General features: G+C 44.5%; 2 protein-coding genes across 5 annotated transcripts in view; both read right to left on the bottom strand.

Moving 5' to 3' along the window:
- Positions 1–1,152, bottom strand: part of VAT1L (vesicle amine transport 1 like) — a 142,330-nt gene extending 141,178 nt beyond the window's left edge. Inside the window, exon 1 of the mRNA XM_008536767.2 lies at positions 481–1,152. Coding sequence (XP_008534989.2) covers positions 481–713 — 233 coding nt within the window. The 5' untranslated portion in view covers positions 714–1,152. The remainder of the gene's footprint in view (positions 1–480) is intronic.
- Positions 1,153–11,085: 9,933 nt separating this feature from the next.
- NUDT7 (nudix hydrolase 7) overlaps positions 11,086–16,088 on the bottom strand; it is a 39,163-nt gene continuing 34,160 nt past the window's right edge. For 3 of the 4 annotated variants that reach the window (XR_547578.2, XR_011538002.1, XR_011538008.1), the window contains one exon: positions 11,086–12,692. The gene's annotated coding sequence lies outside the window, so the exon portion shown is untranslated. The remainder of the gene's footprint in view (positions 12,693–16,088) is intronic. The other variant, XR_011537999.1, reaches the window with a different exon arrangement.

Genomic DNA, 16,088 nt, shown 5'->3' with positions numbered 1-16,088 from the left:
CCTAATTCACTGGGTCCCAGGAAGTATTAAGCAAGAATCGCACACATAACACTCTAAAAACGATGGCTGGTACACAGTAAGCCGATGGTTATTATTATTTTTTAACCATGTTATCATCAAACCCCTTCTCCTGGCAGCTGAGCTGTCCTGCCCGAGGGAGAGCTCCCATAGCGCAATCTTCCAGACCCCGAGTGCTGGACGCCACCATGCACCCTTTTCCTCCCCGCCCAAGAGCTCACAGGCTCCTCCGGTCACCCCTAGATCCGGCTTGAGGAGAGCGAGGGCCACCTCTCAGCATCCTCCCCAGGATCGGCCGGCCGCGGGTGGCGGGGAGGTTCTGAGACCTGCGTGAGGACGTGGACCGGGGCGCCCACGGAGACTCTTCCCAGGGCAGCGTCCCCGCCGAGACTCTGCCACCCCCTCCCCAGGAGCGCCCAGCGCGCAAAGAGAGAGAAAGCGAGAAAGGCGCGGATACTGGACCAGGCTTTGACGCGGATCTTGAGCTCGCCGTCCTGCGGCTCTGGCATGGCCTTCCTGGTGACCCGCAGCTTGTTGAGGCCCCCGAAGCCGGCCAGCACCACGGCGCGCATCTCCTGGGCGTCCCCGAGGCGGTGGGAGCCGCCGCCGCCGCCGCCCTCCGCCGGCTCCTTGCCTGCCTCCTTCTCGATCATTTGCTCCGTCTCCTCCGCCTTCTCCACCCCTTCCTTGGCCATGGCACTCGGGGGCGCGGGGCGCACAGGCTGCGGCGGCTGCGGCGCTGGAAGCTGGGGCTCCTCTCCCGCGGGTTCCTCCTGTTGAATGTGGGATGCTCGGCTGTGCAATGGCTGCAGCCCCTGCGAGCCGCGCCGCGGTCCACAGCCTCCGCCGTAATCCTTGCAAGAGCCGCGCCCCCACAGCCCCACCCCGCTCCTCACTTCTCTTCTTTGCCCAAGCGAAGCCTCAACTCCAGTTCCTGAACCAGTGTCAAGTCAGGCTCTTGATCCTAGCCCCACGGCTCAGAGTTGTCCAAGACTCGTGAGTTAAATACGCAGAGAGGCCGCCTTGTCCTTCGCCGTGCGTGCAGTACTTGGTTATATACGGCGCAGGCTGGGCGCCTTGAAATGGACACAGATGAATGTCTGGGCCTGGAGGATGCCTCCCCGCGGCAAGGTTGCCTCCTCTCCCGCCGATCTGCGGGGGCGGGCGGAAAAGATGGGAAATGGTGCTGATTCCCAAATTTCAGATCCCGGCTCGAAGGGCAAAGAGATCCGGGAAGCGGGAAACTAGAAATCCCACTCACCGCCCTGACGAGTTCAAAGCCAGGGTCTTTTCACTCTGGACCTCCAGGGTCAGCGCTGATGCTCTTTACTGGACATCACCAGGAACGTCTTCTGATGGCTAATTTCTCACCACCCGCACCATTTCGGGCTATTACACAGGTTCCAGAAAAGAATCCTGTAGCACAAAAGGGTCCTCCTGTTCTTGTTTTGACCCGCAGAAAATTAATGTGCACTCCCTCCCCAACACAGTCACACACACAAACACCACACACAGCGCAGTAACTGGCTTTATGGCTTTTGTTTTTTGTTTTGGAGCCCTTTGAAACAGAGCTCATAGAAAATTTGGATTTTTTGGAAAAAGGATGGGGGGAATGCCTTACAGTAGTTTAAAGAAAGAGGTAGTTGAGGAGTGATGGGCATATATTCTAGTTTCTGTGCAGCCACTGCCAGCCTTGGGAGCTCGGATGACTCATTCAACCTTTCTGAGCCTCAACTCCCACATCCATAACATGGGTGCATTCATTTAGTTTATTTGTATTGTGCTAAGTGTTTTGGTGGATATGACTTTCAGTGACCCACGGTCCTTACCTTTGAGGAGCTCATTCTCAGAAAACGTCAGGCAAGACACAGGCAACGAATAGACAGGACATAAGGAATGGTGTTAGTGCCGCTTCTCCCTCCATTCTCCCTGTGCCTCTCTGCTTTAAATGCCCTGGCCTTGTATTCCTCAAAAAGAGTATTGTGTTCCCTTCCATCACCTGTTGTCCCTGGTCTGGAATGTATCTTCCACCTCCTCCATCTGCTAATAACTCCTGCTTCACTCTCAAATCAAGTGCCCGTTCCTTCTGGAAGGCTCTCCAACCCCCAGGCTGGGTCGGCATCCTTTATGGTAAACTCTCATGGCAGTTTGTAAGAAACTTTAATAGGATTACCTAATAATGGCTGTTTCCTTTTTCCAACTGTGGTCTCCATGTGGGCAGAAGCTATTTCCGCTTTTATCCAGCATGGTTTCCCCAGGGCTTAGCACGTGATTGGTGCCTAGTGGAATATGCTCAGAAAAATGGTGGTTGGATGAATGAAGGAGTCAGTGAATGCAGATGTTACTTTAGGAGCCCAGAGGAGGGAACTGTTGACTTGACTGGGGAATTGGAGAAATCCTCATGGAAGTGGGGACACATGAGCCAGACCTTGACGGATGAGCCAGGTTCCTCTGACACGGAAGACTACAAGCACATCCAAACACATAGAAAAGTGACAGATGAAAGGACTTTGGAGAAGAGACTGGCTTGTTCTCTGTGGGCTGAGCATTAGCTGTGTTTAGAAATCACTGGAGAAGAGGCTGAAAGGTTGGTTGGAAATAGCTTTTGAGGAGTTTTATATACCATGTTGAAAAATTTAAGACATGACCATGAACGCTTAAAAAACAAAAATGAGGGAACGGCTTTACCAGAACTGCATTTTAGGATAATAACTTTAGCAGTAAGTGGGTGATGGATTAGATGACAGAGTTACTGGAAGCATGGAGGTCAGTTAGAGACTATGGTGTAGACAAAAATTAATTAATTAGAAGGGCCTCCACTGAGGCAATGGCTGTGGGATGGAAAAGAGGGGATTGAAAGGAAGCTGAATAGACAAGGCTTGGTTAGTGAATTGAACATTTTACTGTAAATCCAATTATCCGAATTATTAAGTGTGTTTACATTGTGAGGTATAGTGTTTAGGTTGGATTCTATCCTGAAAACAAAAATTTGAGTGGCTTGGGGCCGGCCTGGTGGTGCAGCAGTTAAGTGTGCATGTTCTGCTTCGGTGGGCCGGGGTTCACCAGTTCAGATCTCGGAAGTGGTTCAGATCTCGGCACCGCTTGGCAAGCCATGCTGTGGTAGGCGTCCCACATATAAAGTAGAGGAAGATGGGCATGGATGTTAGCTCATGGCCAGTCTTCCTCAGCAAAAAGAGGAGGATTGGCAGCAGATGTTAGCTCAGGGCTAATCTTCCTCTTCCAAAAAAAAAATTTAAGTGCCAGTGATCTATTTTAGAGGCAATCCCAGGAAGCTCCCATCAGGAAGCAGGAAAGTGAGATAGGGAAGGAATAGAAGCCAGTGCAGGGTGCATTAATAAGCAGGTTGCCACAGGGACAAATGGGACTCAAACCCACAGAAGATCCTTAGGAGGCAGTGTGGATCAAGCATCAGAGTTGTCCCACCCAACTTGGGTATTTATCACTACATTTTCTGCGTGATTGGCTAAGGGCCGTTCCTGGAAGTGTTAACTCCCTGGCCTGCCCAGCCGTCTCCATGTACCTGGGCTAAGAGAATCCAGAGGCAGAGAACTTTGGATGCTCTCAGAGGCAGCCCATCATCTCCTACAGGAAGTGGTGAGTTCAAAGACGATATGGGTTCGGCACTGATAAGGTCTGCAACATATGGTATTGTTTTGGGGGTGTCTACCATTCTAGACACTTTGGGTAGGTTTTGTCATTTGTGTCTTAGAATAACCTTATTAGGTAAGCATTATTATTCCCACTTTATAGAAGAAAAAGCTGAATTTTAACATGGTGAATTATCATACTCAAAGGAACACAGTAACTGTGGTGAGATACAAAACCACCTCCAGACTGATGCTCTTAACGTCTCACCGTGCTCGTTTGCTTGCACAGGTGAGACCAGTTCCGCCCCTGATTGATAATTCTCCATGACATTTCCCACGTTCTCTGCTCTTTTATTGGCCTCCTAATCTCTCTTTCCCAGCAAGACCCCTTGCCTTGATTCTGAAGGTGTTCCTTTAGGATCAGTAAAGCAAAGCTGTTTTATAGTCAACACATAACATGTTTAAGGGAAAGTGTTTGCCTTATAGTATGTTAAGGGGGATATAATTACTCCCTCTAAGGGAATCTTCTGGCTGTTTACAAACCCCAGGTTATAATTGGTACGCAGCCGATTGTCACAACAACTGAGAGGAAACACACCATACTCGTTGCTGTGTAGGGAGGAATACCTTCCTCTGAGACCTACGTACCACTATTTGGATTGTTAAGTATTCGCAAATCTGCTTCTCTCTGATGGAATGTCACATGAGCCATGCTGCAAGGCATCTCTCCAAATAAACAGAATAAATCTATTTTCAATTTATAAAACTGATTCCTTGGGCATTCGCTCAGAGCTGCAGTTGGGAATTATCTTACATTGTAGGGCAATGTCAAACAGCGGCCACTGCTGTTGAAATATAGTATTACAGCTCAGCTCTATTAACTTGTATATGGCCTGGGAACAGGAGTTTGTGCCTGTGAGAGGACTGTAGAGGGTCAAATTCATGAACCCCTCAAGGTATTGGCCATCTGAGGGGAGTGTCACACAACAGAGGTGAGGTCTTTGAGTAAGAATATATGGGAAACAATCTTAGTATGATTTTAAGAATGGCTTTCTAGATAACCTGGAATGGTTCAGTAACTTTCCAGAGAAATATGCTATCTGGGGAAAACACTCAGTATATATCCCTTAATAATATATATCTATATCCTTCAAACTGTATCCTTTAATAATATTTCCTCTATTGTATTTTCCTAAATATGATTAGAATCATTTATTATACATGCATTATACTATTCATTCTACAAAATTGTCCTATGCCATAGGTACTATTGTCCCTATTTTACACTGGAGAATTTAATAGAAACTGAATAACTTTCCGAAGGTCACCTACTTGGTCTGTGGCAGAGTTGGGATTTGAAGTGGGAGCCATTTGACTCTAAAATGTGGATTCTTAACCACTATTCCATAATATCTATGGTTTTATATGCTGTTACGTGTTTCAAAAATGCCATAGAATAGATCAAGAGGAAGGAAACAAATTTAGAAGGTCAATGATGAAGAAAGGTCATATTAAAGGATATGAGCCACAATTTCTTGTAGTTTGTGTTGATGTAATTGAAGAGATAATGGAGCTTGATTGCCATGAGCACAGCATTATCCTCAGAGAACTACTGGATAGGTGTGCAGCACATATTGAAAGTGGTAGAATAAACTTCCTATTTATATCTCATAGGAACAATCATAGGCAGTTAACTCTAGATGTGTCAGAGGAGAAAAAGTGAACCGACGTTTATTCATCAGCTTTTGGGTGTGACATTGTGCTGTTGCTAAGTGCTAGAGATAGAATGGTGAATAAGACAAACGTATTCCCAGTCCTAGTGGAGATAGCATTCTAACCAAGGAAGCATATATCGGTTTAGGTTGGGTTCCCTAAAAGCAAACCTTTCTTAATTCAAACATTTGAGTGGAAATGGCTTCTTTGAGTGGTGATTCCAAGAAATAGGGGTCTGTAGAAGTGAGACAGGGAAGGGAAAGAAGTCGATACAAGGTGCATTATCTAGCAGGTTATTACTGTCATTGACTCAGGTTAAATCCTGCTGGAGAACTCTAGATGACAGTGTAGAACATACCTCAAAGATATCCCAATCGAGAGACAAGGCAAATGGAGTATCCAGAAACTCGTCAGTCCCTGGTCGAGGGCTGTTTCTGGGGGGCACTAACCATCTGCCCCTCTGGCCTCCCTGTACATGGGCTGTTTGGGAATTGGCAGTTAGACCAAGCTATCCTGAAAGAGCCGCAGGTGTTCCAGTTGAAAACCATTGGGTCATTGTGCATGGCAAGGGTGAGTTCCAAAAGGGTGTAGGTAGAGACTCAACAGTCTCTGCTACAGATGTTAAACGAAAAACAATCACAAAAGTACCTAATCATTTACCAGTGTGATAAGCACTGTAACGAAGAAATACAAGATGTCGTCTGGAGGGTCAGGGAAGTCTTCACTATGAAAGTATTGGTAAAGTATTAGATTCAGCTATGAATAACAAAAAGCTCAAAATGAAAAGTGGCTTAAAGAGATAGAATACATACGAATAGGATAGAGACTCCACAAAGTCATCAAGGATCAAAGTTCCTTCCAGCTCTGTACCTTAACTAGATGAAGGATTGGTCCTCATTCTCACTGTTCAAGATACGGCCCTCACATCCACATTCCAGGTAGCAGGATGGAGATGAGTGGGAAGGGGAGAAAGGCTCACATGCTTCTTTTTAAGGAGGCTTCAGGAGTCCGCCACAATACATCTACTTAGCTCTTAAAGGCCAGAGCCTAGTCTCATGGCCACATCCTGCTGCAAAGGATGCTGGGAAATGTAGTTTTTTCTTAGTTAAGGGGCAATGTCCCACTTAGAAGTCAGGGTTCTATAAGTGGCGGGAAGAGGAGAGATAATATTGGGAAGCATAGCTGTGGTATATAGCAGATGCCACTGAGGGGCTTGAAACAAATGAATGACAGAATTTGTGGAGAATGGAGACTAGCCCATGCCTCTTGAAAGCACAATGCTATCCAAGGATCCCAATCGTTGGTACTCAGTGCTGCTCTCTGAACAACTCCTTTTCACCCTATTGGATTTTTCTTTTCATAGAAATTCAACTCTAATTTTATAATGAATGTTAACGATAAAACCCAATTCTCTTTCTATGACCAAAAATGACAGTCATAAGACACTGAAGACCGTTTTAGCTCTTTACGAACCTGACCATGTATGAATAGTATTAGAGACAGCTCACCTGCTTCACTCTTTTATCCATAACTAGCTGTTATCCATGCAGAGATGAGCTTATCGATTATTTAGTATCATTTGGTAAACATGGTTGGCCAAGTGAGGAGAAGAAAATACCACATAGGACTGAGTAAGGAATTTAAATCAAGCAGTTTATGTTTTTGAAGTCTTGTTCATACTAAAAGATAATTTTTGAGTAACTTCTTTTACCCCATCCCTGGTTATTGTCTAAGGTTTTCCCCCAGGGCGATGCTGCATGATTTCTCATATGAATCATCGCCACAATGATGCTGCCTGCTTCTTTCAAATGCTGCAGAGAGCTGTGTTTTCCCCAAAGTGCTTTGTTATAAATCATTGTGAATAATGGTAATAGGATGGGGATAGAAAATTCAGGTTCAGAAGTAAACAAAGCATTTACTCCTCAGATGAAGTCCAAGAGAAACCAGAAAAGGGGAGAATTCCGATCCCCCACTCCCTGCCACCATCACACCATGTTTTTCCCTAATCTGAGAGCATCATACTATAAATCAGGATGAAATAACCCTCCAGCTAACTCGGTCTCTTATTTCTCTGATATCTCTGGTTTGGGCTAAGAGCTGATTTCTCTCCAAGTTTTGTTTCCTTTATTATTCTATTGGCCCATATCCAGTTGGTTGGGACTTTCTCAGATTAGTGACTGTGTAAAGCTATAAGATCTTGATGTAAACTGAAAATGCTCAATATAAGAAGGGCACATTTTGCCAAACCTGCTCTTAGAGTAGAAGGCTCAAACCTTAGGAGACAGGGAAAAGCTCTTCCGGAGCAGGTATCCTACCCTATTCCTTTTGGTATGCTTCTCCTCTTCATAAAGTTTTGTAGGGAGTTTTACACAAAGCAGACAAGAAATAATGTCCTTCTATCATATGTCCATCCATCTCCCCATTCATCCATCCATCCATCCATCTACCCATCCATCTATCCCACCAGTTCCTGTATTCTTACCCTACAATAAGCAAAATAGAAGGAACACGTACCTTGTTTCCAGAACTTTTTCAGATCTCAGTTTTCCACTTACTGACTCTGTAGCTTTTAGGTTCCAAGAGGTTAACAGAGTTGCCCAAATTAGAGAATCAGAAGACCTAATTTTTAGGCATCGTGTGAAAAACTGTATGAGATACCATGCCAAACTCTTTCAAGTATTATTTCCCATGCATAGCAGTTGATGAATAGACAATAACTCCCTTTCTGCTCCTTTCAAGAGTAAGGCCTGGAACATGTCCTGTGGGGGAGACAGACACATAAACGACATGGCACAATGTCCTGGGAAGGCAGGACAATGTAGACAGAGGATAAGTGCATAGGCCGTAGGGTCGGATGGGCTGTGTTCCAATCCTGACTTTACCTATTCTAGCTGTGTAACTATGGGCAAGTTCCTTAATCTTGCTGATGCTTTATTTTCTAATCTATAAGATTAGATCACACCTACTTCTCAAATTTGTGGGGGAAATTTAAAAGAGGTAATCCAAATAAATGTCGATGGTTGGAAAAATTACTCTGTACATGTTTATACCTTGTAACTGCCTTTGTCATAGCACTTAATATTTAAACAACTGTGTTTAATTCGAAAAGTTTAGAGTTCTAGTCCATCCTTTTCCAAAGTACGTTCGGTGGAACAGTGGTTTCTTGGGGTACTGACTGATGCTAAGGTAAAAGGGAGTTCTGTGGTCAAATTTGCTTGGGACGCTCTAGGTCAAGGGCAGTTAAGCAGCCACCCTTTTTTTTTTATTGGCACCTGCTCTGACATCTGTTGCCAATCTTTTTTTTTCCTTCTCCCCGAATTCCCCTGGCACATAGTTGTATATTCTAGTTGTGATCGCCTCTGGTTGTGCTATGTGGGACGCACCTCAGCATGGCCTCATGAGCAGTGCCATGTCCGCACCCAGGATCCGAACCCTGGGCCGCCAAAACAGAGCACACGAACCTAACCACTAAGCCATGGGGCCGGCCCCTAAGCAGCTGTCTATAACGCAGGGTTTTTTAGAGTCTTGTGTTAATCTGACTTTTGAATCTCTAAATGGGTATACAGAATGCAGCTTCACCCAAATTTGCTTAACGTCCAGTCCTTTTCCTGTGAAGTCCACAAGACTGGTGTTCTGCAGGATATCTTCTGGGAAAAGCCGCTCTAGACAAATCAATGGATAACTATTCCTGAGTGTCTGCTCAGGGTAGAAACAGGTGAGGAAACAAAGATGGAAATGGCATGACCTGCCCTCAATGAGCTGAGAGACTTACTTAAGAGAAAATAAAGCTACAAACAGTTTTGAGAGGATTTAAATACTAAACTGGGGCCCAGGAAGCTTATGAAACAAATAAAGTGGGTCTGATGTGGGACACCATAGAGAGTGGTGGGGACTGGGACAAACAGGAGTGCAGACGGCCATTCTAAAGGGATAAGAATCAACTCAACTTCAATCCATCATTGCCATGTAAGAATGTGTGCTCAGGGTTGCCAGGTCTTCCAAAGGTTCAAAAGAAGCCAGAGTCTGGGTTTTTATGTGAAGTCTCCTGAATTTTAAAAATCCTAGCAAGTATTATATAGGATGAACAAAACATATCTGTGAGCCAAATTTAGCCCATGTGGCTCCAACTTGCAATTTTCGCTCTAAGCCAGTAATTCTCAGCCGGCGTATTTTGTCCTCCTGGGGACATTTAGCAATGTCTAGAGACATTTTTAGTTGTCACAATTGGTGCTCCAAGCGTCTGATGGGTAGAGGAAAGGGATGCTGCCAAACATCCTACGATGCACGGAACAGCCCCCCACAACAAAGAATTATCCAGCCCCAAATGACAATAGGGCCATGTTGAGAAATCCTCTTCTAAGCCATGGTTCCTTAGATCCTGCAAGTGATGAGGCCTGTGGTTTTGACTTGCTACCTGTGTGACTTTGGAAATGTCCTTGTTCCAGTTGGTAAAAGAAGATACTCGGACTAATTGATGCTCAAGGGACTTTCCAGCCCAGGGGCTGAGGTCACATCAGTCGTCACTGTTGACAGTGGCCTGGCACAAGGGCTCTCTCTGCAGAAATGACATTGATCAGAAATGATAGCTATTGAAATGACACACACCAGGGGAATGTTTCCAACCTGGAATACTGTTTGTCCTTTTGATGAGTTCAGAGCCTGTTTCATGCAGGTCTCACTCTAGACACTTGAATAAATTTGGAGCTGATTTTAGAAGGCTGCTAAATCATCCTGGGCAATTTTGTTTTAGAGACCATTCATATTTTGTTGAAGGGAAAATCAAAGAACATACTTTAATTTATATACCACTGCCTTCCCGAATAGAGACAGTCTCTCAGATATTGATTTTGACTTTTGGCATGGCGAGAGCCTGCTTATCCAGTTGTCATCATGAGCAATGTTGCTTGTTTGTTTTTTTAATCTTGAGGATTTAATTCAATCATGCCCACGGTGGCATTAAGGCAGGCTGCAGGATGAGATGCGTGGAGGGGTCGATGCTTTGACCAGCATAACAGTGATGCAGGGGAAGCAGGACAGAGAGAATGAAGATAGAGACTGGAGTCCCCAACACCTACACCCAGCACTTTAGTGATAATGTCAACTCTGACCCCACCTCCAGGCAGTGTGAGTCACCCATGACTTAGGCTGCCCTCATGAGGGTCAGTCCTTCTTTCCTCAACGGGCTCTTACTACAGAGAAAGAGCTTTCTATGGTCCTGGAGAGGTAGAGGCAAGGATGTTGTTTAGGGACTCCTGGGCACGGACCCCATTCCCCCTCTACCCAGAGGAGGTTGTGCTCTCTGGTGACGTTGAGTGTCATTCAGGAACCAGGAGAACCAGATGTTTGCAACATTTGCTTCAACAGCAGTATGTGGATTGTAAGGGTAAGTTCTTCTGGCATGGTCATACAAGCTTGAGGACACAAGAGCGGTGGCAGAGCAAACCCACGCTGTGTGGAGGGCATCGTCAGCAACTGCGCACTGTGAAGGGCTCTGGGGCCTGGAGGAACTGCTCCAAGCATGCCACGTCCGCCTCCTTCTCTGGCTAGCAATCACTCTCCCAATAGCTTCCTGTACGCTTAGCTTATGGAGTAGGGAAATCAATCTAATTGCATGGTAGGTGTGCGAGTGAATGCCTGCATCCCTGCCCGTCCCTAACACACTGGCAAAGCAGGTCAAGGTACAATGCTGACTGATGCGCAGGGGTCTTAGTCAAGGTTCCCCCTAAAGCAGACCCTGAGGCTAGGATTTGAGTCCAAGCAGTTTATTTGGGAGAGGATCCCAGGAAACACAGCTATGGTTTAAAGAAAGAACACATGGGTATAAAGTCAAAAGAGACCAAGGTATTTATAAGAATACTGAATGTTCTGCAGTCCTCGCCCTGGAAATAAAACTCAGAGGAAATCTGTTAATCATGACCCTTGACCAGCAGCTCTCACTGACTTCGCTTAACACATGAGATCTTCTTTGGGGGAAAATGAAGATTTCAGTATTTTTAATAAAAAATTCTAGGGTCCTAGGTAAATTTACTTTACCAAATTTTCTCTAATTATGTAAAAATAAAATTATTCCCATAAGAAGAGTGTTGGAAACAGATGGACTGCATAATGTAGTCAGGATTTTTCCATCTGTATTTTTGGGCATCTGGGTATTAACTTGGGATTTCACGGAAAGGGATATGCTCGGAAGTGAAAGTCATTTCAGCTCAATGAGAGGACCATCCCTACTCATGGAAAAGGCCCAACACAGACAATCTGGACAGGGCAGTGATTTATTTAAGAATGTTCCAGTTGGTGAGCAAAAAGCATCTGAAAAAATAAGCTCAAATAAATACAAATGTGAATACTGACCTCCTTCCATTTGCCAGTGAAAGTGTGTGAGTGTGTTTGTGTGTCTCTGAATGCTACAATTCAGTATGATTGTAGGTAGAGGGCCACGGACCCACATGGAGTGTTTTGGGAAGTATAAAGTGGTACAAACACGTGAGAGAAGAATTTGTGCATATGTAACAAAAGCCTTTAGAAGATGTAAACTTTTGACTCAGCCATTCCCTTTTTAGAAAGATATATTCAGGAAATTATTGAAGATGCATGCAACTATTTCAGCTCCAAGCATTCTCACAGCAGCATTAATTATTATGCTCCCAACCTGGAAATCTAAACTTCTACAACAAGAGTCAGGATAGGAGATTGGTTTTTCATATCCATGAAACTAAAAATCATGAGATCTTTGAAAATATTTTCAATGAAAGTATATTTTAAGCAGATTGCAAAACACACTAAGTGACACCAATGTGTATACATAATACTTGGTTTTAAGAAGATCTGAAAAGATAAAGAGGGTCTAAACGGTGATTATCTCTGGTTGATGATTTTATGAATATTCTGAAAATTTTATTCTTTGTACATATCTGTGCTTCCTAGTTTTTTCCAATGAACATATATTGCTTTTATACTTAAACATTTTTAAATGATCTTCTTTTAAGGAAAAAAATATGCCAGTATACATCTTCCCTTCCAGCCCTTCCAGAAAAAGGAAGAAATTTTTAATAAGTGAATGAACAACTATCTGGTGTATGATGTTTTTATATATGTCATCTCATTAATTGACACAATATCCCATGAGGTTGAAAGTACTTTTATCTTAATCTTACTCCCATTTACAAGACACTGAGGCACACCCTCTAGAAAGTGGAAAAGCTGAGTACAACCCAGCTCGGCTGGTTCCAAAACCCATATGTGTTCATCACGCCAGCTGTCACTCAGGTCCCAAAGGATATTCTGGAGGACTCTTTTCCCGTTGATTTTCATTTCCCAGAGCTCTGTCCTCAAATTGGCTTGGAGAGGCTGAGCTTCCTTTTCAGGGGAAGCAAAACAAGCAAGAGTTTAGTCTATCAGATTTTAAACACCTAACAAATATTTACCCTTGGGGTGGGATTATTTCCCCCTCCCATTGCCTCTCTTCCTGGGACAGGGAGTGTCCCAACTCTAGGAAAATAGACAGTATTTGGTAATAGGACCAGGATGGAGAAAGAGGCAGCTTCTTCTGGAACAGCACGGAGGTAAGGTTGTGCACGGCAGTGTAGAGCTGGCTGCCTGGGAAATGCTTCACTAGCCGAGTCCAAGAGGAACCTGCATCTCCAGTCCCAGTGAGCCCACCCAGAAGAAACTCAGGGAATGAATGAATGAATGGGAAGTAGAACTTCGTTCACCCCAGGGTGGGGAGAGCTAAAGGATTAGAGATACTAAGGGCAATGGAGGAAAGGGAGAGAGAGAATTCCAAGGAGGAAAGTCTTTTTTTAACCTTCCCACTGCATAGTAGGTAGTGCTAAGGCGTGACCTTAAATGCTTAAATGGAAGGTCCCATCTCTACTCAGTTGCTTGGAGAATTGGTGCCAACTTGTAGAAATAGGGAAGCCAGTGGTCCGAGGGTTGGTATGGGTTGGATGGTATAACTCAATCCCATGATACTGGATTGTTTGGCCCCTGTCAAGCCTTGTCTCACATTGACCCTGAGTGTGTAAGTGACCAACTGACGGTTAATATTGGATTGTACCTCTCCTCCCTTCTCATCCTTGTTGACTTTATTTTTTGAATATGTGGAGCATTTAACATGCTTCCAAAGGTCAAAACTATACCAAAAAGTACACTCAGAGAAGCGTTACTCCCTCCTGCATCTCTTCCACCCTGTCCCTCCTCCCTGCCCCTTGTAGGTAACCAAGGTCACTGTCTTCTGGCTTATCCTTTGTGTTTCTCTGTGGAAAGATTAGTTCATATATATGTACGTTTTCTTTTTTCTCTTCTAACACAAAAGGTAACATTCTATATATGCCTTTTTGCACTTTGCTTTTTGCACTTAGCAATCTCTCCTGGAAAATACTCTGTAATCAGTTCATAGAAATATTCCTTATTTCTTTTTACAGCTGCCCAGTAATCCATCACGTGAATGTACCAAAGTTTATTCCTGTCCAGTTTTTAAACTTTGACAACTAATTCAATTTTTAAAAGAGAATGAAATACACTGTGGGCTGTGAGATTATGATCTCTGGCCCGCACACTTGCGTGGAGTTGAAATGTCCCCAAGGGAAAGGGAGGGCTCTGCAGGTGGGAGATTGGGAACGTAGAAGCAGCCAGCTCCTAGATGGATGTTGAAAACCTTTCCCGAGATGGAGAGAGGGCTGAGCCTTCCCCGAGTGATGGAGACTCTCCCCCTCTCCCTCCCCGTGCACCAGAGAGGTGACACATACAGAAGACAATGGCCATGGGGAGGAAGCTCATAGGGGGGCTGAGACCCAGGTACCAGCACCCTCAGCCTCAGCACTCACACAGGCACGGAAGCAATAGAGAAATCCTCCTTCAAGGAATGTATCAGTGAGGACCAAGAGCCCCCTGAGGGAATTCTCTTCTCTTTGGAAGACCTCTAGAGCCTTCACAAGTTGGAGGGAGTCGCATCATTGCATTTTCTGCCGTCCTAGTGGGATGGGGAATCAGCATAGATTTTTCCTCTATGTATTTACTTATTTGTTTGTAACTGAGATGCAGAAGGCTGTTCATAGGTTAACTTCTATTCAGAGAAACAAATGTGATATTTCCTGCACCCTGTATATTGGAACTAAATTCATCACTCCTTCATATATACTATCTTATTTGATCCTTAAAGAATTCCTACCAGGAAGATATTTTTCCTACGTTATACATTTCAAATTTGCAAGATCCAGAGAGGCTAAGCTTCTTGCCCAAGACCACACAGCAAATAAATGGCAACACTGGCATTTGTACCCTGTGTCTCACTCACAAATCCCCAGACCATATTCTCGAAAGAGTACCACTTCTCAAAATAACCGAACCCACGGTAAGTTCATGATCACAGAAATCACAATTGTGGCGAGTTGAAAAAATATACTTCAGTGTGTTTTGTTGTTCTGTTCAAAGCTCAGGAAGTACAGAGCAGACCAAAGTGGTATCTGCTTTAGAGTCTACCTGTAAACCTGTGAATATCCAGGAGTGATTTTGAATAAGTGGATGAAGCAGTAGTGGATATTTATTTGGCATATTTTGTCAATTACATAATTTAATTTCACCTCTTGGTTGGGAGATGGGGAAATTCACTCCAACTAGGAGGAGAAGCAATAAGAACTCCAAGAAGAGCTGTAGGAGAATTAATTAGATTGGCTACAAAAGTGGTTTTTGCTTTTTCATTACTTTCTTCAGCTAAAAGTAAAAGAAAATCTTTTTTTTCTTTTTCAATTTTTTTTTTTTTGAGGACAATTAGCCCTGAGCTAACATCTGCCACCAATCCTCCTCTTTTTTGCTAAGGAAGACTGGCCCTGAGCTAACATCCGTGGCCATCTTCCTCTACTTTATATGTGGGACGTCTGCCACAGCATGGGCTGCCACTGAGCTGGCCCCAAAGAAAATCTGTAACAATGAGCTTAAAGAAAAAGCAAGGGGCTGGTCCAGTGGTGCAGCAGTTAAGTTCACAGGCTCCCCTTCGCCGGCCTGGGGTTTGATGGTTTAGATCCCAGGTGCGGACCTATGCACGGCTTGTCAAGCCACGCTGTGGCAGGAGTCCCACACATAAAAGCAGAGGAAGATGGAAATGAAATGGATGTTAGCTCAGGGCCAGTCTTCCTCAGTTAAAAAAACAAAAAAAAGAGGAGAATCAGTGGCAGATGTTAGCTCAGGGCTAATCTTCCTCAAAAAAAAAAAAAAAAGAGAGAGAGAGAAGAAAAAGTGAGGTAGTGTTTGAAAGGACACCAAGGGCAGATGGGGAAGCTGAACAAGGTAGAAGTCTGGAACCCAGGCTGCCATTTTCTTGGTGTCTGGGGCAGTGTGGATTTTCTCTTGGCTTCTCTCTGAAAATTGGCTGCCCCCCTCCCTCTCTTGTGAGCTTCTCTGAGCATTTGGTGGAAAATGATTGTTTAAACCCTCAGCGTACTTTCCCTTAGCTCCTTCCATGGATAAGAAAGGAAAGGTAAATTTGCAAATCGCCCTAGGTCACACACTTCTTTTTTTTTTTTTAAGGATTTTATTTTTCCTTTTTCTCCCCAAAGGCTCCTGGTACATACTTGTGTATTTTTAGTTGTGGGTCCTTCTAGTTGTGGCATGTGGGATACTGCCTCAGCATGGCTTGATGAGTGGTGCCATGTCCGTGCCCAGGATTTGAACCAGCGAAACCCTGGGCTGCAGAAGTGGAGTGCGTGAACTTAACCATTTGGCCACGGGGTCAGCCCCGGGTCACACACTTGTAAA

Source organism: Equus przewalskii, chromosome 3, assembly GCF_037783145.1.
Source record: "Equus przewalskii isolate Varuska chromosome 3, EquPr2, whole genome shotgun sequence".
NCBI lineage: Eukaryota > Metazoa > Chordata > Mammalia > Perissodactyla > Equidae > Equus > Equus przewalskii.
Note: the sequence above shows the minus strand (reverse complement) of the source record. Positions and strands in the feature narration are given on the sequence as shown.